The sequence below is a fragment of the Coregonus clupeaformis genome, chromosome 18 (genome assembly GCF_020615455.1).
Source record: "Coregonus clupeaformis isolate EN_2021a chromosome 18, ASM2061545v1, whole genome shotgun sequence".
In the NCBI taxonomy this organism is placed as follows: Eukaryota; Metazoa; Chordata; class Actinopteri; order Salmoniformes; family Salmonidae; genus Coregonus; species Coregonus clupeaformis.
The window spans coordinates 44,921,098-44,946,530 of record NC_059209.1 but is presented as its reverse complement, the minus strand read 5'-3'; the positions used below and the strand labels follow the sequence as shown (position 1 = coordinate 44,946,530).

At 43.7% G+C, this 25,433-nt stretch overlaps 1 protein-coding gene across 3 annotated transcripts; it reads left to right on the top strand.

The window, feature by feature from the left end:
- Positions 1–14,970: 14,970 nt before the first annotated feature.
- On the top strand, positions 14,971–24,588 carry LOC121587346 (rho-related BTB domain-containing protein 2-like). 3 transcript variants are annotated; one of them, XM_041904247.2, is made up of 10 exons: positions 14,971–15,239; positions 19,922–20,123; positions 20,459–20,562; positions 20,674–20,859; positions 21,046–21,989; positions 22,181–22,299; positions 22,505–22,655; positions 22,924–23,012; positions 23,192–23,297; positions 23,469–24,588. In XM_041904247.2, the coding sequence occupies exons 1-10, from the start codon at positions 15,175–15,177 to the stop codon at positions 23,672–23,674; spliced, it is 2,172 nt and encodes a 723-aa protein (XP_041760181.2). In that variant the 5' UTR covers positions 14,971–15,174; the 3' UTR covers positions 23,675–24,588. The 3 variants fall into 3 exon arrangements, with proteins under 3 accessions (XP_041760181.2, XP_045082958.1, XP_045082959.1); XM_045227023.1 differs by lacking the exon at positions 14,971–15,239 and adding an exon at positions 16,247–16,298; XM_045227024.1 differs by lacking the exon at positions 14,971–15,239 and adding an exon at positions 16,869–16,926.
- Positions 24,589–25,433: the final 845 nt, after the last annotated feature.

Sequence of the window (25,433 nt, the reverse complement as noted above, 5' to 3'; positions counted from 1 at the left end):
TTCAGTGTAGATAGATAGCCCCTAATCCACTGTCACGCCCTGACTCAGGGGACTCGTATATGTTGAGTCAGGGTGTGTATATTCATTGTGGTGATGTTCTATGTTGTATTTTCTATGTTTAGATCTAGGATGTCTAGATCTATGTTGGCCGGTGTGGTTCCCAATCAGAGGCAGCTGTCGCTCGTTGTCTCTGATTGGGGCCCATACTTAGGCAGCCTATTGGCACTAGTGGGTTGTGGGATCTTGTTCCGTGTGAGGTATGTTCTTTGTCTACCTTGGACTTCACGTTTCGTTTCATTTGTTGTTTTGTCGTGGTGTTTATTCAATAAATAAACATGAATGCATATTACGCTGCGCCTTGGTCCATCCCGTCTATAAACGAACGTGACATCCACGATATGGCAAAGGTTGAAAAGCCATAAAACATACGTTTTCTCAACAAGAGGTTATGGTCAATAATATCAAAGGCTGCACTGAAATCTAACAGTACAACTACCACAATCTTCTTCTTATGAATTTCTTTCAACCAATAATCAGTCATTTGTGTCAGTGCAGTACATGTTGAGTGCCCTTCTTTATAAGCATGCTGAAAGTCTGTTGTCAATTTGTTTACAGAGAAATAGCATTGTATTCGGTCAAACATAATTTTTCCAACAGTTTGCTAAGAGCTGGCAACAAGCTGATAGGTCTGCTGTTAGAACCAGTAAAGAGAGTCAGCTACCATCCTCAGTAGCTTTCCATCTAAGTTGTCAATGACAGGGGATTTGTCGTTATTGATCGATAACAAAAAAAAATCCTCCTATCCCACATTAACTTTAAGTTAAGTTGCAAAGAAACAGCCACATCTCAGACTGGCCAATAAAAAGAAAAGATTAAGATGGGCAGTCTGAGATATGGCTTTTTCTTTGCAACTTTGCCTAGAAGGTCAGCATTCCGGAGACCCCTCTTCACTGTTGACAGTGTTTTGCGGGTACTATTTAATGAAGCTGCCAGTTGAGGACCTGTGAGGCGTCTGTTTCTCAAACTAGACACTCTAATGTATTTGTCCTCTTGCTCAGTTGTGCACCAGGGTCGCTCCAGATCTGCTGCAATGCATCATTAATTCTACAAATTAACCCCCCTTAACATGTCCTCTGCTGGACTAATGGCTTTTGGTAAAGAAACTAATTTGGCCATGGTAATGAATTGGGTTAGAAACACAAACAGTTCCGTTATTAAGTGAACTCAACTCCACCACTACTGACACTAGCTAACACACTGGTTAATGTACCAGACCCCACATAACCTCAGTCTGGAGATTCTCATTAGTGCTAACACCCTGTTACTCAACAGACGCCTCACAGATCCTCAACTGGCAGCTTCACCCGCAAAACACCAGTCTCAACGTCAACAGCGAAGAGGCGACTCCGGGATGCTGAGTCGCTCTTCACTGTTGACGTTGAGACTGGTGTTTTGCGGGTACTATTTAATGAAGCTGCCAGTTGAGGACCTGTGAGGCGTCTGTTTCTCAAACTAGACACTCTAATGTATGTCCTCTTGCTCAGTTGTGCACCGGGGCCTCCCACTCCTGTTTCTATTCTGGTTAGAGCCAGTTTGCGCTGTTCTGTGAAGGGAGTAGTACACAGCGTTGTACGAGATCTTCAGTTTCTTGGCAATTTCCTGCATGGAATAGCCTTCATTTCTCAGAACAAGAATAGACTGACGAGTTTCAGAAGAAAGTTATTTGTTTCTGGCCATTTTGAGCCTGTAATCGAACCCACAATTGCTGATGCTCCAGATACTCAACTAGTCTCAAGAAGGCCAGTTTTATTGCTTATTTAATCAGCACAACAGTTTTCAGCTGTGCTAACATAATTGCAAAAGGGTTTTCTAATTATCAATTAGCCTTTTAAAATGATAAAATTGGATTAGCAAACACAACGTGCCGTTGGAACACAGGACTGATGGTTGCTGATAATGGGCCTCTGTACGCCTATGTAGATATTCCATTAAAAATCTGCCATTTCCAGCTACAATAGCCATTTACAACATTAACAATGTCTTCACTGTATTTCTGAACAATTTGATGTTATTTTAATGGACAAAAAAAAATGCTTTTCTTTCGAAAACAGTGACCCCAAACTTTTTAACGGTAGTGTATATATATATATAGCAACACCTCCCCCATAAGCATTCCTGTCTCTTCTATATACAGTGGGGAGAACAAGTATTTGATACACTGCCGATTTTGCAGGTTTTCCTACTTACAAAGCATGTAGAGGTCTGTAATTTTATCATAGGTACACTTCAACTGTGAGAGACGGAATCTAAAACAAAAATCCAGAAAATCACATTGTATGATTTTTAAGTAATGAATTAGCATTTTATTGCATGACATAAGTATTTGATACATCAGAAAAGCAGAACTTAATATTTGGTACAGAAACCTTTGTTTGCAATTACAGAGATCATATGTTTCCTGTAGGTCTTGACCAGGTTTGCACACACCATACAGACCTTCTCCAGATCCTTCAGGTTTCGGGGCTGTCGCTGGGCAATACGGACTTTCAGCTCCCTCCAAAGATTTTCTATTGGGTTCAGGTCTGGAGACTGGCTAGGACACTCCAGGACCTTGAGATGCTTCTTACGGAGTCACTCCTTAGTTGCCCTGGCTGTGTGTTTCGGGTCGTTTTCATGCTGGAAGACCCAGCCACGACCCATCTTCAATGCTCTTACTGAGGGAAGGAGGTTGTTGGCCAAGATCTCGCGATACATGGCCCCATCCATCCTCCCCTCAATACGGTGCAGTCGTCCTGTCCCCTTTGCAGAAAAGCATCCCCAAAGAATGATGTTTCCATGTTCTTGGGGTTGTACTCATCCTTCTTCTTCCTCCAAACACGGCGAGTGGAGTTTAGACCAAAAAGCTCTATTTTTGTCTCATCAGACCACATGACCTTCTCCCATTCCTCCTCTGGATCATCCAGATGGTAATTGGCAAACTTCAGACGGGCCTGGACATGCACTGGCTTGAGCAGGGGGACCTTGCATGCGCTGCAGGATTTTAATCCATGACGTATGTTAGTGTGTTACTAATGGTTTTCTTTGAGACTGTGGTCCCAGCTCTCTTCAGGTCATTGACCAGGTCCTGCCGTGTAGTTCTGGGCTGATCCCTCACCTTCCTCATGATCATTGATGCCCCACGAGGTGAGATCTTGCATGGAGCCCCAGACCGATGGTGATTGACCGTTATCTTGAACTTCTTCCATTTTCTAATAATTGCGCCAACAGTTGTTGCCTTCTCACCAAGCTGCTTGCCTATTGTCCTGTAGCCCATCCCAGCCTTGTGCAGGTCTACAATTTTATCCCTGATGTCCTTACACAGCTCTCTGGTCTTGGCCATTGTGGAGAGGTTGGAGTCTGTTTGATTGAGTGTGTGGACAGGTGTATTTTATACAGGTAACGAGTTCAAACAGGTGCAGTTAATACAGGTAATGAGTGGAGAACAGGAGGGCTTCTTAAAGAAAAACTAACAGGTCTGTGAGAGTCGGAATTCTTACTGGTTGGTAGGTGATCAAATACTTATGTCATGCAATAAAATGCAAATTAATTACTTAAAAATCATACAATGTGATTTTCTGGATTTTTTATTTAGATTCGGTCTCTCACAGTTGATGTGTACCTATGATAAAAATTACAGACCTCTACATGCTTTGTAAGTAGGAAAACCTGCAAAATCGGCAGTGTATCAAATACTTGTTCTCCCCACTGTATGTTATATCCTTGTATTGCTACTGCTGTATCATCAAAGGAATTATCTAAGTGAGTCTCAGAAATGGCTAATATATGAATGTTACTGTATCTGATGTAAGCAAGTTATATGATTTCATGAACCTTATTTCTACGGCTACATATATTAATGTGGGCTATTTTCAGCCCTTTCCTGGGTTGCTTCTCAGAGATAGACATAATATGGAAAATAACAAACAAAGCAAGAGAGAAAAAACATTCAGCATTCCATTAAGTGTGTGTAAGTGTGTGTGTGTGCTGCAGGATTGAAGCTTCGAACCCAAAGGCTCTCTCATCCCTTCCAGGCTTTTGGGAGGGAGGGAGGACAATGAGCCTGGCATAGCGGATGTAAGCAATGTCCCCACGCGCTCTGGTAGCTTTCATGGCCGGGATAAGTTATTTTCTCTTCTGGCGCACAGCTTCAGGATAGTAGTCGTTGAGGAAGATGTACATTCCTCTCAGGTTCTTGGCTCTTTCCAGAATAGCTACATTGTCCTTCAACCTCAAGAACATGACCACTATCGGTCTGGGCCAGTCACCTGGGCCGGTGGTGGGTTTTCTAGTCCTGTGGGCGCTCTCCACCGCAATCTTCCTGTGGTCCCACACCCGTCGCTATGGGCGGGCCATAGGGGGCCGGGCCCGCCCCCAAAAATGCTTGTGCCCCCCCACTTGAGGGAATTTATTATTAAATATATGTACTGTAGGCTAATAACAATTGTGCCCTGCCCTCCCATGCATTTCATATGCCCCCCTTAAGACTGAGGTCTGGCGACGGGTCTGTGTGGTCCATCTTCAGTTTCTCTGAGATCATTTCCCTCACTTTGTCCTCAGACTCAGTCCAGGTCTCGTGGAGATTCTGCAATTCCGTCCACAACAATGTTGTTTCCGCCTTGATTGTCCCTCGAGATAATCTGATTTCTCCCCCATTGTTATCATGGATTCACATACAGAACTGATATCATCTCTCAATGACTTACAGATTGCTGTCATCTTGCCCTTTTCCTGTTTAACCTCTTAAGGATCGGATCCTTTTTTTCAATTTTCCCCTAAAATGACATACCCAAATATATTCTTGATACCATTTGAAAGGAAACACTTCGAAGTTTGTGGAAATGTGAAATTAATGTAGGAGAATATAACACATTAGATCTGGTAAAAGATAATATTTATTATAGATCTATTTCTTTTTTTGTTCCATCATCTTTGAAATGCAAGAGAAAGGCCACAATATGATCGATAAAAGCGTCTGCTAAATGGCATATTATTATTATATTATTATTATGATATTGCACCCCCCCCCATAATACCCCATCATGACAAAGCAAAAATAGGTTTTTAGAAATGTTTTCACATTTATTAAAAATAAAAATGGAAATATCACATTTACATAAGTATTCCGACCCTTTACCCAATACTTTGTTGAAGCACCTTTGGCAGCGATCACATTCTCGAGTATTTTGTGTATGACGCTACAAGCTTGGCACACCTGTATTTGGGAAGTTTCTCCCATTCTTCTCTGTAGATCCTCTCAAGCTCTGTTAGGTTGGATGGGGAGCGTTGCTGCAAAGCTATTTTCAGGTCTCTCCAGAGATGTTCGATCGGGCTCAAGTCCGGGCTCTGGCTGGGCCACTCAAGGACATTAAGAGACTTGTCCCGAAGCCACTCCTGTGTTGTCTTGGCTGTGTGCTTAGGGTTGTTGTCCTGTTGGAAGATGAACCTTTGCCCCAGTCTGAGGTCCTGAGCGCTCTGGAGCAGGTTTTCATCAAGGATCTCTCTGTACTTTGCTCCATTCATCTTTTCCTCGATCCTGACTAGTCTCCCAGTCCCTGCCGCTGAAAAACATCCCCACAGTATGATGCTGCCACCACCATGCTTCCCTGTAGGGATGGTGCCAGGTTTCCTCCAGATGTGACGCTTGGCATTCAGGCCAAAGAGTTCAATGTTCATTTCATCAGAGCAGAGAATCTTGTTTCTCATGGTCTGAGTGTCTTTAGGTGCCTTTTGGCAAACTCCAAGCGGGCTGTCATGTGCCTTTTATTGAGGAGTGGCTTCAGTCTGGCCACTCTACCGTAAAGGCCTGATTGGTGGAGTGCTGCACAGATGGTTGTCCTTCTAGAAGGTTCTCCCATCCACACAGAGGAACTCTGGAGTGACCATCGGATTCTTGGTCACCTTCCTGACCAAGGCCCTTCTCCCCCGATTGCTCAGTTTGGCCGGGCGGTCAGCTGTAGTCTTCGTGGTTCCAAACTTCTTCCATTTAAGAATGATGGAGGCCACTGTGTTCTTGGAGACCTTCAATGCTGCAGACATTTTTTGGTACCCTTCCCCAGATCTGTGCCTCGACAATCCTGTCTCGGAGCTCTAGGGACAATTCCTTCGACCTCATGGCTTGATTTTTGTTCTAACATGCACTGTCAACTGTGGGACGTTATATAGACAGGTGTTTGCCTTTTCAAATCATGTCCAATCAATTGAATTTACCACAGGTGGACTCCAATCAAGTTTTAGAAACAGCTCAAGGATGATCAGTGTAAACAGGATGCACCTGAGCTCAATTTCGAGTCTCATAGCAAAGGGTATGAATACTTATGTAAATAAGGTTTTTCTGTTTTTTTATTTTTAATATGTTTGCAAAAAAATCATTATGGAGTATTGTTTGTAGATTGATGAGGAACTGTTTTATTTAATCCATTTTAGAATAAGGCTTTTACGTAACAAAATGTGGAAAAAGTCAAGAGGTCTGTATACTTTCCGAAGGCACTGTATGTGTGTGAATGTGTGCATGAGTGAGTGCATGTGTGCTAATGTGTGGAGAATCAGAGCAGGTGGTCAGTCCAGTTCACATGTTCAGCAGTCTGATGGCTTGTAGATATAAACTGTCTCTGAGCATGTTGGTTTCAGACCTCATGCTCCGATGTCCTGGATGGGTGAGAGCATAGTCCCATTGATGTACTGGGCCGTCTTCACCACCCACTGGAGGGCCTTGCAGTCGTGGACGGCGCAATTCCCGTACCAGGCCGTGATGCAACCGGTCAGGACGCTTTCGATTGTGCAGCGGTACTATTTGGAGAGGACCCAGGGCGGCATGCCAAATTTATTCAGCTGCCTTAGGAAGTAGAGACGCTGTTACGCCCTCTTGACAAGAGTGGTGGTGTTGTTGGTCCATGAAAAGTCCTCGGTGATGTGGACACCAAGGAACTTAAAATTCCTGTGTTTCCCTGTGTTAAGAGTCAGTGTGGAGGAGGTGTTGTTGCCCATCCTCACAGTCTGTGGTCTGCCCGTCAGGACGTCCAGGATCCAGTTGCAGAGGGTGGTGTCCAGACCCAGGTCTCTGAGCTTGGTGTCGAGCTTGGAGGAATCAATAGTGTTGAATGCTGAACTGTGGTCAATGAACAGCATTCTCACATAGGTGTTCATCTTGTCCAGATGTGTTACGGCCGTGTGAATAGCGTGCTGCCTCAGAACATGCCCCTTGTTGTACCACCATGCTTTTTGATTAGTAAAGTTCCCCAAAAATGGAGCTCCCCTCACCTGTCAATGTATTATTAGTTATTCTATAGGTGATAAGACCAACATTTATGGAAAGCAAACATTAACCCAAAAGTATTGGGCACAAAATAAATAATATTGCAAGGAAATAATTTTGAAAGGCAAGAACAAATTAATTGTAAATGAATGCAAATAAATTGCTTCCCTCTTTGCCTGCAATTTTTCTATCTTCGGTTACGTTGCCCTGCCCTTCGCTTTTGCTGCCTTTTCTTGCATTTGCAAAGTTTTGGCACATTCATTCCATGTAGGTGGGGTTTAGAGGGAGGCGTAGATGATGTGTCACTATTGATCAACCATTTTGGAGTGACTGTTCATTATAATATTTCTATATCCCAGCTAACAGCATAACACGATGGCCAGTACAGCTATGTTAGATAGATAGCTAGCTAGCTAGCTAGCTGGCAATGCCGAGAAGCAACAGTTTTATGCTAAATAGCCAGCTAGTGTATAAAAAATATTTATTTTTAAAGTTTTTAAAGTTTTCCATTTTGGATTAAAAAAAGCTCTCGTGGCTGGGAATGACTAGCCAGCTAATGTTACCTTTACAACAAGGAGGACATTGGGAAACACACTTAGGTAAGTGTCTTTTGTGTCTTGTAATTTCACATTTAGAAGATGCATTGAAACAATTAGCTAGCTAGCTACCTAGCATGGTTATATAATTTCTATCACAGCCAGCAAGCAAGATATGATGCATTGAAGTTACTCTAGTGGTATGTCGCAACTCAAGAACAAAGGCACTACTAGCTAGCGCTGAGCAATTAACCTACACTTCTGTTATTTTTAGTTTTTTAAACAGCTAATTGACCAACGTCGAGTGGCGCAGTGGTCTAAGGCACTGCATCTCAGTGCTTGAGGTGTCACTACAGACCCCCTGGTTCGATTCCAGGCTGTATCACAACCGGCCGTGACTGTGAGTCCCATAGGGCGGCGCACAATTGGCCCAGCGTCGTCCGGGTTTGGCCGGTGTAGGCCGTCATTGTAAATAAGAATTGGTTCTTAACTGACTTGCCTAGTTAAATAAAGGTAAAAATAAAATTATTTGCATTTCATTCAGGTTTTTTCAGTGTATGAGCACATTGCACAGTTTCTCTAGAGATAAATCAGATCAAGCCCGAACTGTGCAATGTAGTAGGGAGTTGTAGTTTCCAACAGGCCAATATTCTACATAGTTTAGCGCAGAAAATGTGTTCATTAACTACAATGACCATAATCCATTGTGCACCTACTTATCTGGTCTGTGTGTTTCTTTTACGCCTGCTATGTTAGGTTAGTGTGGGGAAGACATGAAGGCTATGTTTACACAGGCAGCCCAATACTGATATTTATTCCACTAATTGGTCTTTTGACCAATCACATCAGCTCTTTTCACATCAGATCTTTTTCATAGTTGATCTCATTGGTCAAAAGACCAATTAGTGAAAAAAATATCAGAATTGGGCTGCCTGTGTAAATGCAGCCAGAGAGAGAGAGAGAAGAGACAGAAGAATGCGGGATCAAGAGGGATACAGAGCAGTTGCTTCGCGAGGTATCTCTACCTGAAAATACATGATCTAAGTGATTGATAGTTGGTATTCAGCCATCATAAAAGTATGCCTTATTTACTTTGAAGAACTACTAAAATATTGATTTTGTCAGACAGCATAGGCAGCAGCTCTAAAGAGATGAAATAGTGACTTGGAATGAAATAATGAAGTCATGAAATAAAACAAATGTAATATACACAACAACTGAAATGTTTTATTAAAAGTAAAGTTATGTGAATAAATTATGGTTAATAAGTGATAAGCAGTAATGGGCAGTCACTACCATCATGGGACTTGTATGAATTGTTTTATTCTGTGTTGTTACAGCATTTTACCCACATAGTGCATTTAATGTTTAAAAAAATAATCGAAACCGAAATCGAAAAACCGTGATCATTTTTTTATAATAAAACCGAAACCGAAACAACTTTTTAAAAAACGAATCGCTCAGCACTACTACTAGCCCTTCTCATGACTCCAGTGCTAATTGCTCAGCAATACTACTAGCCCTTCTCATGACTCTAGTGCTAATCGCTCAGCAATACTACTAGCCCTTCTCATGACTCCAGTGCTAATCGCTCAGCAATACTACTAGCCTTTCTCATGACTCCAGTGCTAATCGCTCAGCAATACTACTAGCCCTTCTCATGACTCCAGTGCTAATCGCTCAGCAATACTACTAGCCCTTCTCATGACTCCAGTGCTGTATTGCCTTGGGTTCTCAAGAGCTAGGGCACTACTATCTGAAAGCTTTTCATTAGAGTACACTATACAGTGTTTTGTTTTGCATTTGTTTCTTTTTTTGTGGCCTGGCTCTCACATTGGCTGTGTGTGTGTGTGTGTGTGTGTGTGTGTGTGTGTGTGTGTGTGTGTGTGTGTGTGTGTGTGTGTGTGTGTGTGTGTGTGTGTGTGTGTGTGTGTGTGTGTGTGTCCATCTGTATTAAAATAAAAACAGAAATACCTTATTTACATAAGTATTTAGACCCTTTGCTATGAGACTCGAAATTTAGCTCAGGTGCACCCTGTTTCCATTGATCATCCTTGAGATGTTTCTACAACTTAATTGGAGTCCAATTGTGGTAAATTCAATTGATTGGACATGATTTGGAAAGGCACACACCTGTCTATATAAGGTCCAACAGTTGACAGTGCATGTCAGAGCAAAAACCAACCCATGAGGTCGAAGGAATTGTCCGTAGAGCTCCGAGACAGGATTGTGCTGAGGCACAGATCTGGGGAAGGGTACCAAAACATTTCTGCATCATTGAAGGTCCCCAAGAACACAGTGACCTCCATCATTCTTAAATGGAAGACGTTTGGAACCACCAAGACTCTTCCTAGAGCTGGCCAGCCGGCCAAACTGAGCAATTGGGGGAGAAGGGCCTTGGTCAGGGAGGTGACCAAGAACCCGATGGTAACTCTGACAGAGCTCTAGAGTTCCTCTGTGGAGATGGGAGAACCTTCCAGAAGGACAACCATCTCTGCAGCACTCCACCAATCAGGCCTTTATGGTAGGGTGGCCAGACAGAAGCCACTCCTCAGTAAAAGGCACATGACAGCCTGCTTGGAGTTTGACAAAAGGCACCTAAAGACTCTCAGACCATGAGAAACAAGATTCTCTGGTCTGATGAAACCAAGATTGAACTCTTTGGCCTGAATGCCAAGTGTCACATCTGGAGGAAACCTGGCACCATCCCTACCGTGAAGCATGGTGGTGGCAGCATCATGCTGTGGGGATGTTTTTCAGCGGCAGGGACTGGGAGACTAGTCAGGATCGAGGGAAAGATTAACGGATTAAAGTACAGAGAGATCCTTGATAAAAACCTGCTCCAGAGCGCTCAGGACCTCAGACTGGGGCAAAGGTTCACCTTCCAACAGGACAACGACCATAAGCACACAGCCAAGACAATGCAGGAGTGGCTTCAGGGCAAGTCTCTGAATGTCCTTGAGTGGCCCAGCCAGAGCCAGGACTTGAACCTGATCAAACATCTCTGGAGAGACCTGAAAATAGCTTTGCAGCAACACTCCCCATCCAACCTGACAGAGCTTGAGAGGATCTACAGAGAAGAATGGGAGAAACTCCCCAAATACAGGTGTGCCAAGCTTGTAGCGTCGTACCCAAGAAGACTCGAGGCTGTAATCACTGCCAAAGATGCTTCAACAAAGTACTGAGTAAAGGGTCTGAATCCTGTAAATGTGATATTTCAGTTTTGTATTTTTAATAAATTAGCAAACATTTCTAAAACACTGTTTTTGCTTTGTCATTATGGGGTAATGTGTGTGGATTGATGAGGAAAAAACAGATTTAATCAATCTTAGAATAAGGCTGTAACCTAACAATATGTGGAAAAAGTCAAGGGGTCTGAATACTTTCCGAAGGTAGGTATCCTATATTAGGTAGGCCAATTACTACATGGATAGATAGGTGGAGGTTGCAAGCATAGAGGTAGATGTCTACAGTATCTAAATATATGGTTGCAAGTCATTACAAGTCATTACTTGGCACTGATTCTCCTCATAGGCAGTCCCAATATGAGTTTTACCTAAAAGTCATGTTCTAGTATTACGATTCTTCACCCTTCTCCCAAAGTGTGCACTTGCACACTTTCTTTCATGGATTTAGCCATGCTGGAAACTCCCTCCTGCCAATGCTTATACACCTATCCTTTTAAATCCATGAAGAGGAGTGTGCAAGTGCACACTTCAGGAGAAGGGTGGAGAAGTGGGACGTAGCTCTTGTGTGCTCTCGCAACCATCTCTACGCCTAGCCATGTAACTGAAGTCTACTGCAATATTCTGATTGAAGTGCTACTATCTACGGCATGGTAGTGTTCACAGTAGAGTTAAAATTGAATTATATTCTTATTGTAATCCCATCCTCCACCACTGAGTTCTTGTGAGTTATTGTAAGTGACATTTTGTTTGTTTCTGTTTGCATACAGTAGTAAATATTGTCAATTGTCAACGCTACAGTCGTTTTATTATAACTGCACGGGACAGTACCAGAGACTCTGTAAGGGGGCTGATTATTATATGGAGTTCCTGTTGTCTGACTCTGAAAGGTACAACAATTATTTTTTGGAGGAAAAGCCTTTTCTATATTAGCTTATTTGCTCCAGTCCAGACCTGACATTGTGCCTTTCAACTAATCTATTTTGTGTTCCAACCCTTAGGAAACGATGATAAGGGAGTGGTTCAGCTGACTAACGTCATTGCTGTGTGCAGGCAACCCCAGCAGCTCCTCCAGCAGATGGCCTGCTCCTGTCTTCCAGATGCTGCTGACCAAGCTGCCCTCCCATGGGAAGCTAGGGCTGAAAAATGACTTGGTGCCCTAAACCCCCTTCTTCCAATGATCTGCACTTGTTAACCCCCCTTCCTGGATTTAAGGCAATGGATTGCTACCACCATGGTTGGGGGGATTTCTGCCATATTCCTTACACCACCAGTTCATTCCTTTTTAAGCCCATGAGGAGGATTGTATGAATGCATACTTCGGTTTAGGGGTAGTGGGTCGGCTTGTTTCCTGATTCTTTACCTTTCCTCCCAAAGTGTGCACTAGTTCAGTGATCCTCATTCTTGGTCCTGAAGGGCAGCAGTGTGTAAATTGTCATCCCTACCTGTGCTATAACAAACACCTAATTGAACTACAATAAGACCATACTTGGGTCAATTTTGTGAATTGTGACAACATGCATTAAACCGGAGCATTCAGTTATTGTGAACAATAAAAAAAACAGTCATTGAATTGCGACAATTGCTCTTATCGGTAGTTCTACATTGATAATCTGTGTTAGGTTTCCACCCATGTTAACCTTTTTGCATAATTTGTGCTCCTTTTTCATTGGTGGTTCTGGCTGATGACCTGTCTCCATAGCTGAGAGAAGCCAATGAGGAATATCACTTCATCCCCAATAATACTACTAAAATGTGTAACTGTACCGATGAGAAAGAGGAGGGCAGACTTATCCATTGTCACTGAACTGTGTTCAGTCAAGTTTACAGTGCCAATTTGTTACCAGGAACTAGTCACATGTTTAATAAGGTATTCTGAAAATAGAATTACAATGCAGAAATGTTCTTACTCTTTAGTGAAGTTCTGCCAATCTTATGTTGGAAACCATTATCAAGGAAAACGAGTTGAACACTTTGTGGACATTGTAACCTGTTTCTTGAACACCAGTTATTCTAAGGACAATAATAACTGTTACCTGTAGGACAATTTCTCTATGACAGGTCTCCAAGTGTACAGTAAGTGTTTATCCTTAATTAAATAATTTGTGATGGCTAATTGTGCATTGCTATGACATGGACATGACAAATCAATGAATTAATTAAACACTTATCTGCTTTATGCCTCTGATTTTCAAGTCGACATTTGCAACAAAAAACTCTATATACAATAATGTCCATGTCTTGCAGCTTTAACAGTATTGATTGTGATGCCAGAATAACAACCTCTCCATCAACGTCAGCAAGACAAAGGGGCTGATTGTGGACTACAGGAAACAGAGGGCCGAGCACGCCCCCATTCACATCGACGGGGGTGTAGTGAAGTGGGTCGAGAGCTTCAAGTTACTCTGTGTCATTAAGGATCTATCATGGTCCACACACACCAACACAGTCATGAAGACGGCACGACAACACCTCTTCACCCTCAGGATTCTGCAAATATTTGGCATGGGCCCTCAGATCCTCAAAACATTCTACAGCTGCACCATTGAGAGCATCTTGACTGGCTGCATCACCACTTGGTATGGCAACTGCTTGGCATCCGACCGCAAGGCGCTACATAGGGTAGTGCGTATGGCCTAGTACATCACTGGGTCCGAGCTCCCTGCCATCCAGCACCTCTATACCAGGCGGTGTCAGAGGAAGGCCCTAAAAATGGTCAAAGACTCTAGCCACCAAAGTCATAGACTCTTCTCTCTGCTACCACACAGCAAGCATTACCGATGCTCCAAGTCGGGAACCAACAAGACCCCAAACAGCTTCTACCCCCAAGCCATAAGACTGCTAAATAGTTAGTTAAATAGTTAACCAAATAGCTACCCAGACTATCTGCATTTACCCTTTTTGCACTAACTTTTTTGACTCGTCAATTTTGTTTTATATTGGATATTCCGTGGATATTTGGTTTTCTCTCGGCAATAGCTATTGAACCAAGCATGCCATGACTATAACGATGGTATATTCTGAATCAGGGGTGAATGGAGAAAAATCCCCACTTTAAAAAAATATATATAATAAGATTTGGGATTTCAATCTTCAATAGCTCTTACACAAAGCGTGCCATGACTAGTATAACGACCGCTTAAAATTGTAGGCTATTGCAATAATAATAATAAAAAGCTGTGGATTTTTGTCCATCCTCCCCAGATTCTGAATATATCATTTTCATGGTCATGGCATGCTTGGTTCAATAGCTATTGACGAGAGAAAACCGAATATACAATATAAAACTAATTTTACCTCGGTACAATACTTTTGTTTTTGCCTTTCAAAATTATTTCCTTGCAATATTATTTATTTTGCTCTCAATACTTTTGCGTTATTAATGTTTTGCTTTCAATATCATTATTTTTGTTTGCAATACTAAGAATGTTGTTCTTAAATTCAAAATGTTTGATTAATATTAAAGGCACAAAAGTAATTCCATACAGTGAGCTCTATGTTTGGTCAACTCCTGAGTCCAGGTTGCAGCGAGTGATCATAAAATCTAATTAAAATTCCAGCACCAGAACCATATTCACTCACAGTGCCACACCATGGCAGTCATGGCAACTTGTAATTGGTAAGTTCAGACATCACATTATGTTGGCAATAGCCTACAATTCTATGAGGTAGTTATACTAGTTTATTACTTATTTTAGACATGACCTTTGGAGTTTGGACATAACCTTAATAATTACCTGTCACATAGGCCTACAGTAGCCTAGCTGAGACTGAATTATTTACAGTAGAATGTGAACCAAAAGTTACAACAGCTAAATCGGCTAGCCTATGTTTGGAATTTTCGGGAGATTTGGGGTGGACCGCAGTTTTGTAATGAATGGGTTTTTTGTTGGTGCGCGTGCCTCTATAATAAGCTACGTAGGTGACTGAAGGTGGTTCTTTGACGCTGCTTGGCGGAGGCTGGAGCTGCTTTTGACGGTGAAGACAGACTCAAAGACCACCAGTGTTCTCGGACACACGGTGATGATACGCTTATTATTTTTACCAAGTGGACTTTTCTGGTGACTTTAGCCGCTGGTCGCCTATATTTAATCTCCTATATTTAACCTTGCTGCGAAGATGAAGTTCAAACCAGGCAACGGTCAGGTGCAAGCCGCATCCCATGGAGCCCTCTACTTCTCGGTCTCAAACGTCGGTCAATCCGATGCACCACTTCCTTGTGTTGCGGTAAGGATAGGCCAATGGGTTAGTAGCCTATAATTATAGGCTATAATAATCGAATACTTTGTCATGCACCTCAATAACACAAAATGGCACAATAAGGAACCACTGGGTGTTACATAACGTAATGCAGTGGATCCGAATGACCAGTGACTCGGCTTGTTGGAAAACGCTTTCGTAGCAAGCTGGGTGAATGTTATTAGCTAAGCCCTTCTTAAATTGAACGTATGGTGAGTTCTTGGAGCGGATATATCCTATTGTAAAGACTCTATCAAATGATCTGTATGGCTATGTTATCCAATGAACGGAATCCTCTGAAATAATGTGGATTTGGGGCTATGATCTATCAAACTTAGGCTACTAGTTATGTCAGTCTAGTTTGCATCTAAAGCTACCTAACTAAATGGTCATAGTCTCATGAGAATCTATACTAAATCCATAGTATAACGAAATAACTACGGCATTCTTCATTGCAGACAAGATAGGCTAGTGCTTGCATATTTTATGACACAGCCTGACAGACAGTTGGTTGCCCCGGCATTAGACAGCGAGATGTCTGAACTGCAGCTAAGGTGCCTAGGTCAGGTCTTGCTGATTGATGAAGGGACTACTGGTATTTGCTAAGCGCAGTCTGCTTCAGACCGTGGCCAAATAGCCAACATGACCAACGAGAGAGAATGGCATTAGACTGAGGAATTTATTCTGTCAAAACAGTAGCATGATCTTCAGTGATCTGGTAAACTGGCAATCCACCCTGCCGTCCAAGATCCCCGCCTTCTCCCATTCTGTAACTTAATATTGGAGCTATTTCATATGAATTGGCGTGCATTTTGAGATAGCCACTGTTAGAGGATCCAATAATAGCCCTACATTGGAACTCAACCCACAGTGACCAAAAATACCTACCTAGCAGTATACACTCGAATTTCGTCGAAACCCAACGTCATCAGTTTCGCGTGCTCATTTTGAAAAACAGTTACATTGTTGCAACTCGTCGTTCCGGAGGTTGACTGAGGGTGGGCCATTTATGAATGAATATCACGAGGCAGATAGGAAGAAAAACTGGTATGTTTTAATAATTGGCTTTCATTCACATGTGAAATTCTAATTTCCCACGGTATAGTGGCTGGCATGGTATGCTATTCTATTTTGTTGCCTCATGGTGCAGTCTGGCTCGAGTCTGGACACATTGTTTACATTTTTGCGCGTGGCTGTCAGTCTACCAGGGTTCCCCAATCCGTAGCCTGCGGACCAAATTCGATTTTATGAGCATTAAAAAAAAAATCTATAGCCTACTAAATATATATGTAAAACATTATTCCCACCCATAAATAGAGCGACATATGTGATCGTATCGCAATGTGATCAAAGTTAGAAATTATTCTGGATTTGTCAAATACTATAGGCTATCTGTTTGGGATTGCAGTGTAGCCTACACATAATAACTATGTTCCGGCCCCCCGAACATCCGCTCAAGAAAAAATCGGCCCTCGGCTGAATGTAATTGGGGACTCCTGGTAAAGCTCATTCAGTTGCCATACCCCCGTTGGAGTATAACGGGTTTATGATAGGTCTATATTCTGTCAATCTAGAGCTCATTGCATGGGTGGTAGCAGGGTATGACACAGAAGCAAATCTGGTTCCCTTGGAAACCGAATAACGAGATCAGCAACCTCCATTTTCGAGACGTGAGGTGAGGAAAAGTAGCCTGCCTATGTTTACCCATTCGCTCAATTTTATTTAATCAATGCAGCCTTATTTGTAGATGGAGGATGTCCGTCTGTCAACTTATGTTCTCCACCACAATTTTATTGGATCCTACACTGATCTACGGTTAGATAGTTTTCTAGGCTTGCTAAGAAGCTCTTAGACACTGCAAGGGAGGAATGCTTATATATGATTGATGGTGTAAATTAATCAAAAGAGATGTTTTTGTGAGTATTTTTGTTCAAAAGAACACTGTGTTATTCTGCATTGCCAGGCCTATTGGTAAGACCATGGCTGAATTTACTGAAATACTTTCTTTGGTTTCAAGTGTTTTATACAGGACTGTGATTTCAGCTGGATCCTTGCATAATGGCACTCCCTGTGGTCTGTTTTATTTGATCAAAGATGTATCTCATGGGGTAACAATGTGAATCATATGAAACTTTGTTATGTTGAAATTGGTTTATGTTGGAGAGAGATTGTGATGCTATTACACCTTGTTCAGGGAAATGGAATGTCCTCTCCTGTCAGTAAAACTCTGCATAAAACATATGGAAACACAAAATGACAATACGCAGATCCTGCCTGAGTATAACTAAGATGCTGGACAAATTGAGTTAGCAGAGTGTGCTTAATTTCAGGAACACATCCTACTTCACTTCCAGAACTCTGAAATCCCCAGGACGTCTCTTAAAATAGAAGAGTAAGGACCGTCAGGGACCTTCTGAATTGGCACAGGCACTTAGCCAGGCAGCCACAGTTTGAAGGCAGTCACTTGACCGACCATTGATAGCACTGTAGACAGTGTGAGCAATGCAGATGAAGCAGAGTCAGAGGGCTTATTGCAATATTGATCTATTGATCCCTCATGCTGTAGTGGTCAGGTGAATAATTCACTGATGGGATCAGAGGGGTTGTGATGAAGAGCAATGTTTTGAGCAAGCTCCTCAATACATCTGTGATATTTGATCTCCAGTTGATTGATTGATTGTTTTTGCATTGTCGAGATGTGAACCTGTAAGTAAGCATTTCGATGCACTGTGTACTCCACCTATATAATGTGTATATGACTAATAAACAAACTTTAGACGAGCTAAACCACTTCTATGCTCGCTTCGAGGCAAGCAACACTGAAGCATGCACGAGAGCACCAGCTGTTCCGGATGACTATGTGATCACGCTCTCCATAGCCGATGTGAGTAAGACTTTTAAGCAGGTCAACATTCACAAGGCCGCAGGGCCAGACGGATTACCAGGACGTGTACTCCGAGCATGTGCTGACCAACTGGCAAGTGTCTTCACTGACATTTTCAACATGTCCCTGACTGAGTCTGTAATACCAACATGTTTCAAGCAGACCACCATAGTCCCCGTGCCCAAGGACTTTAAGATAACCTGCCTAAATGACTACCGACCCGTAGCACTGACGTCTGTAGCCATGAAGTGCTTTGAAAGGCAGGTCATGGCTCACATCAACACCATTATCCCAGAAACCCTAGACCCACTCCAATTTCCATACCGCCCCAACAGATCCACAGATGATGCAATCTCTATTGCACTCCACACTGCCCTTTCCCACCTGGACAAGAGGAACACCTACGTGAGAATGCTATTCATTGACTACAGCTCAGCATTCAACACCATAGTGCCCTCAAAGCTCATCACTAAGCTAAGGATCCTGGGACTAAACACCTCCCTCTGCAACTGGATCCTGGACTTCCTGACGGGCCGCCCCCAGGTGGTAAGGGTAGGTAACAACACATCTGCCACACTGATCCTCAACACGGGGGCCCCTCAGGGGTGCGTGCTCAGTCCCCTCCTGTACTCCCTGTTCACCCATGACTGCATGGCCAGGCACGACTCCAACACCATCATTAAGTTTGCTGACGACACAACAGTGGTAGGCCTGATCACCGACAACGATGAGACAGCCTATAGGGAGGAGGTCAGAGACCTGGCCGTGTGGTGCCAGGATAACAACCTCTCCCTCAACGTGACCAAGACAAAGGAGATGATTGTGGACTACAGGAAAAAAAAGAGGACTGAGCACGCCCCCATTCTCATCGACGGGGCTGTAGTGGAACAGGTTGAGAGCTTCAAGTTCCTTGGTGTCCACATCACCAACGAACTATCATGGTCCAAACACACCAAGACAGTCGTGAAGAGGGCACGACAAAGCCTATTCCCCCTCAGGAGATTTGGCATGGGTCCTCAGATCCTCAAAAAATTCTACAGCTGCACCATCGAGAGCATCCTGACTGGTTGCATCACCGCCTGGTATGGCAACTGCTTGGCCTCCGACTGCAAGGCACTACAGAGGGTAGTGCGTACAGCCCAGTACATCACTGGGGCCAAGCTTCCTGCCATCCAGGACCTCTATACCAGGCGGTGTCAGAGGAAGACCCTCAAAATTGTCAAAGACTCCAGCCACCCTAGTCATAGACTGTTCTCTCTGCTACCGCACGGCAAGCGGTACCGGAGTGCCAAGTCTAGGTCCAAAAGACTTCTCAACAGCTTCTACCCCCAAGCCATAAGACTCCTGAATAGCTAATCATGTCTACCCAGACTATTTGCACTGCCCCCCCACCCCATCTTTTTACGCTGCTGCTACTCTGTTAATTATTTATGCATAGTCACTTTAACTCTACCCACATATTACTTCAACTACCTCAACTAGCCGGTGCCCCCGCACATTGACTCTCCACCGGTACCCCCCTCTATATAGAGCCTCCCTACTGTTATTTTATTTTACTTCTGCTCTTTTTTTCTCAACACTTTCTTTGTTGTTTTATTCTACTTTTTTATAAAAAATAAATGCACTGTTGGTTAAGGGCTGTACGTAAGCATTTCACTGTAATGTCTGCACCTGTTGTATTAGGCGCATGTGGCCAATAAAATTTGATTTGATTTGATAAACAAACTTGAACTTGAACTTCATCCTTTGGCATTTTATCAAACACTGCTTTTCTCTGCCCTGACAGGCCCCAGTTGATGGATTCTGACATGGACTATGAGAGGCCAAACGTTGAGACTATCAAGTGTGTGGTTGTAGGGGACAACGCTGTTGGGAAGACCCGCCTTATCTGTGCCCGGGCCTGTAATGCCACACTGACTCAGTACCAATTGCTTGCTACGCATGTACCCACTGTCTGGGCCATAGACCAGTACAGAGTTTGCCAGGAAGTGAGTGGTGGAGTAACCTTTTATGATTGTTATTTACTGAAAAGCTTTATCTATTTGTCTGTTTTCTATTGTGTCTACGTTTTAGATAATGAACTTTCTGAGGAAAGGTGCAGCTGCATAGAGTCTGAAATTAAGCGTTTGATCCACCAGCCAACTTGACAGTGAAGGAAAACAATACTGAAATCCAGTTGTGCAAAACCTTGTTGCACTTTGATTAACCTTCAACACACAATGTTTACCTTGGGCTTAGCACATTAGGCTGGTGGTCAGGTGTTAGTTTCACACCCTGCAATTGGTAATGTACATTGATGTGATGGGTGTGTCTCTCCGGTCAGGTTCTGGAGCGTTCTAGGGATGTGGTGGATGAGGTCAGCGTGTCGTTGCGACTCTGGGACACGTTCGGGGACCATCACAAGGACCGACGCTTTGCATATGGAAGGTGAGATCAGCTGACCTCCTTGTTCACTCATACGAATCATGGGACTGGTGCAGTGTAAACTTAGTGGACATTTCCTTACTGTCCCTCCCGTAACCCCACTCATCACTGCAGGTCGGATGTGGTGGTTCTATGTTTCTCCATCGCCAACCCCAACTCCCTGTACCATGTGAAGACCATGTGGTACCCTGAGATCAAGCACTTCTGCCCCCGGGCTCCAGTCATCTTGGTGGGCTGCCAGCTGGACCTGCGCTATGCTGACCTGGAGGCAGTCAACAGGGCACGACGGCCACTAGCAAGGTGCCCTACAACTACTAAGTCCAGTGCTTTCAATCTCAAGCAGTGCTTTTCAACTCATGCATCTCAATTTAAAGTTGATAGCCTGTGATTGATATATTGATTGTGTCACCAATAGAAATGATACACTGTTATTTACCCTCATGTTGATGCTGCTCTGAATCTTGTTAATCTTTAATCATCTTTCAGACCGATTAAATCCAATGAGATTTTGCCTCCAGAGAAGGGCCATGAGGTGGCCAAAGAGCTGGGAGTGCCATACTACGAGACCAGTGTTGTGGCTCAGTTTGGAGTAAAGGACGTATTTGATAACGCCATCCGGGCCGCCCTAATCTCACGGCGCCACCTGCAGTTCTGGAAGTCTCACCTGCGCAATGTGCAGCGGCCCCTCCTCCAGGCCCCCTTCCTACCTCCCAAACCCCCCCCTCCCATCATCACTGTACCACCTCCCCCCACCACCACTGAGGAGCATCCTGGCCGTCTTCTAGAGGACCCCCTGTGTTCCGATGTCATCCTGGTCCTACAGGAGAAGCAGAGAATCTTCGCCCACAAGATCTACTTGGCCACGTCCTCCTCCAAGTTCTATGACCTCTTCATCCTGGACGCCCGACCTGAGGAGACTGAGCGGCCCACACGCGCCACCGCTCTGTCTGGCCGCGAGATGCTGATGCGTGCTGCAAGCTTCGATGTGTGTGACAGCCCTGACGAGGGCGACAGGGCCAACCTGCGGGCCTGCACCAGTGATGGCACACTGAGGGACTCTGAGGGGGGCCGGAGGGGCAGACTGCTGTCTACCTTGAGCAGAGCTTTTGTCAGCATCCAGGAGGAGCTAGTGGATGACCCGGTGACCTACAGCCCCAGGCCTATGACCGTGGTGTACATGGACCAGTCCATGCAGCTGGGGCCCTTCCGCGCTGTGCTGCGCTACCTGTACACAGGCCAGCTGGACGAGCACGAGAAGGAGCTGATGCACATCGCACACATTGCTGAGCTACTGGAGGTCTTTGACCTGCGCATGATGGTGGCCAACATTCTTAACAACGAGTCCTTCATGAACCAGGAAATCACCAAAGCCTTCCATGTACGGCGCACCAACAGAGTCAAAGAGTGCTTGGCCAAAGGCACCTTCTCTGGTGAGAGCACATCATGTAATTCTGAGGGCTTTTGTACACTCTGTCCTAAGTGTTTCCGCTTTGGGATACAGAGGTCTGGGGATGGGAAAGAACATGCTGTTAAAAAACAGGATCTACCTTTGACAGGACTTAATAAATAATAGAGGAAGAAGTAGAAGGTAATGGCAGTATGATTTATCTTTGTTTTCCAGATGTAGTGTTCAAGCTGGATGATGGAACGATCATGGCCCATAAGCCCCTGCTCATCTCCAGCTGTGACTGGATGGCAGCTATGTTTGGGGGGCCCTTTGTGGAGAGCTGCACCAAAGAGGTAAGTCGATCCTTTTCACCCTCTCACTAGAACTACAGTGTGTTCCACCTTTCTTTTCTTAAACCTTGGTCTTGATCATGTGCACAATTACAAGACCTACTGCAAGTCACCTAAATAACCAGATAAACACACAACATCACAATAAAATGCACTAGTGAATAGGGAAGGAAAACATGATGTTGATCTGTGCCTGTTGTTGTCTCAGGTGCTGTTTCCCAACACGACTCGCAGCTGTATGAGGGCTGTGCTGGAGTACCTGTACACTGGGCGCTTCTGTTCCCGCACTGACCTGGATGCCATGGAGCTCATTGTTCTCGCCAACCGTCTTTGCCTCCCACACCTGGTTGCACTTACAGGTCTCTAGTTGCTTTTGAGCACACCCTCATACACAAAGCCACATCTGTTTGCAAGACCTGCACTCATATTGTAGACACTCATAGTATAACATGCACTTCCTCTCTTTTTTTTCTCTTCAAATAGTGTCTATTAGGCTAGTATGTGTGTTCAGAGAGCTGTCTGTTTCTAATGTTTCTGTTACTTGGTATAATTCTGTTGTGAGATAGAGTTGGCAATATAATTCTGTTGATCTTGGATGATATCCTGCGTGTTATGCCTCTGTTTCAGAACTCTACACAGTGACAGTATTGATGGAGGCTGCTATGATGGGGGCTGATATTGATGGAGATGTGCTGGTGTACCTGGAGATGGCTCAGGTAAGATGGAGCCCTTGTTCATATTTCATTTCCGTAGGTGTATATATACTTTATACTGTTTTTCTCCAATCTCACATGATTTTCTAATGCTAATTTGTTTTACAAGTGTTGCACTTTTAAATGTAAACTGTTATCACGTGCGGAATAAGGTCTTCTATAATGTCTTGTATCTCTGGAAGTTCCACTGTGCCCAACAGCTAAGTGGTTGGTGCCTTCACCACATCTGCACCAACTATAATAGTGTGTGCCGCAAGTTTCCTCGAGACATGAAGGCCAAGTCTACAGGTAACGCAAATACTAACTAAAGATATGTGCATGAAACTACAACTTTCATTTAAATCTCCCATTTACATCAATGCAGGATTTTTTGAGAAGTTATCATTATCTTAATCATTGGTGTCTGCATATCTGTCTGCATTTAATCTTGCTAAAGTTGTTGAGCCATGCCTCTTGCAGACAACCAGGACTACTTTGAGAAGCACCGATGGCCACCAGTGTGGTTCCTGAAGGAGGACGACCACTACCAAAGAGCACGGAAGGAGCGGGACAAGGAGGACTTCCTGTACCAGAGGAGGCAGTGTAAACGCAAGTGGCTCTTCTGGAACCTTCCCTCTTCTCCCTCCGCCAACTCTTCCTCTTCTGGTTCCAATGCTGTCATCTGATTGTCTCTCAGGGTACAGGCAAGGCCCACTGTGGGGATGACTTGGGAAAGTGGAGCATCAGCACTGTTGGCCAGACACTAGGCCCACTCATTAAGGCCCTTCCGCCCGCCCTCCTTCATTTCTGTTTTGCATCTGCCGCCAAGCTACACTCTCCCGAGTTTGCAGGGTCAGCTAAATCGAATAATGAACGAAATTAGGCTCTTTCGTTTTTTATGTTAGCATATCCTGTCTCATTGCAATGCAGAGACCATGAAGCTAAAACCTTAAAGATCAGTGACTTAAACCGTAAGAACAAGGCAAGGTAAATGCTGGTGCAGGTGACTGCTCAATATGGTGTTGATATTCCTGCATACACCACCAGGAGGAGAACTGAGGAAGTTATGTTGGAGATTTGCATCAAGGTACAGAACTGTGATCCTAAGCTCATGCATGATAACTATTGACTGACTTGCATTGACAACCAAGTGCTTATCAGCTGCAACAGACAAATAGCAAAGACCAATGACCAGCAAACCAACACAGAAATCAAGTCTCAGTGATACAACACTTTGCCCTTAAGTGTTTGTACAATCTACCAAACCAGGATGTGTACAGTACAATTATAACCACTCCTCAACCAGAAATATGAATAAAATGCATTAGGTCTACATTACGATTAATCTATGAATGTCATGTAGGACATCGTCTTAGACCATCTGCCTATTGGAAACCACTTTCTGTACAGAATTACGTTTTAAATGAAAATAGTAGAGGTTTGACAAATTGCATATTTGAATGTTTATATACAACTTGCACAGCTGACGTTGATATGAGTGTATACACAACCCCGGTGTTCTTGTGATGCAGGGCTTAAAGTGCTGCGTCACTGCGACGGGTTTCCGTCATATGGATGAAGCATGCGGTTTGATAAAAAAAAATATATATATATATACAGTACCAGTCAAAATTTTGGACACACTTACTCATTCAAGGGTTTTTCTTTATTTTTTTACTATTTTCTACATTGTAGAATAATAGTGAAGACATCAAAACTATGAAATAACACATATGGAATCATGTAGTGACCCATAAAAAAAAAAAAAGTCAAAATATATTTTATATTTTAGATACTTCAAAGTTGCCACCCTTTACCTTGATGACAGTTTTGCACACTCTTGGCATTCTCTCAACCAGCTTCATGAGGAATGCTTTTCCAACAGTCTTGAAGGAGTTCCCACATATGCTGAGCACTTGTTGGCTGCTTTTCCTTCACTCTGCGGTCCAACTCATCCCAAACCATCTCAATTGGGTTGAGGTCGGGTGATTGTGGAGGCCAGGTCATCTGATGCAGCACTCCATCACTCTCCTTCTTGGTCAAATAGCCCTTACTCAGCCCTGGAGGTGTGTTGGGTCATTGTCCTGTTGAAAAACAAATGATAGTCCCACTAAACGCAAACCAGATGGGATGGCGTATCAATGCAGAATGCTGTGGTAGCCATGCTGGTTAAGTGTGCCTTGAATTCTAAATAAATCACTGTCAGTGTCACCAGCAAGCACCCCCACACCATCACACCTCCTCCTCCATGCGTCACGGTGGGAACCACACATGCGGCGATCATCCGTTCACCTACTCTGCGTCTCACAAAGACACAGCGGTTGGAACCAAAAATCTCAAATTTTGACTCATCAGACCAAGGACAGATTTCCACCGGTCTAATGTCCATTGCTCGTGTTTCTTGGCCCAAGCAAGTCTCTTCTTCTTATTAGTGTCCTTTAGTAG

Bases quoted from the DNA above. Each gene is read 5' to 3' on its own strand.
- LOC121587346 (XM_041904247.2), top strand. From the start codon at position 15,175: ATGGAGCCCTCTACTTCTCGGTCTCAAACGTCGGTCAATCCGATGCAC. The intron at 21,990-22,180 runs GTGAGAGCACAT...TTTGTTTTCCAG, and splicing joins GGCCAAAGGCACCTTCTCTG to ATGTAGTGTTCAAGCTGGAT. The intron at 22,656-22,923 runs GTCTCTAGTTGC...CCTCTGTTTCAG, and splicing joins ACACCTGGTTGCACTTACAG to AACTCTACACAGTGACAGTA.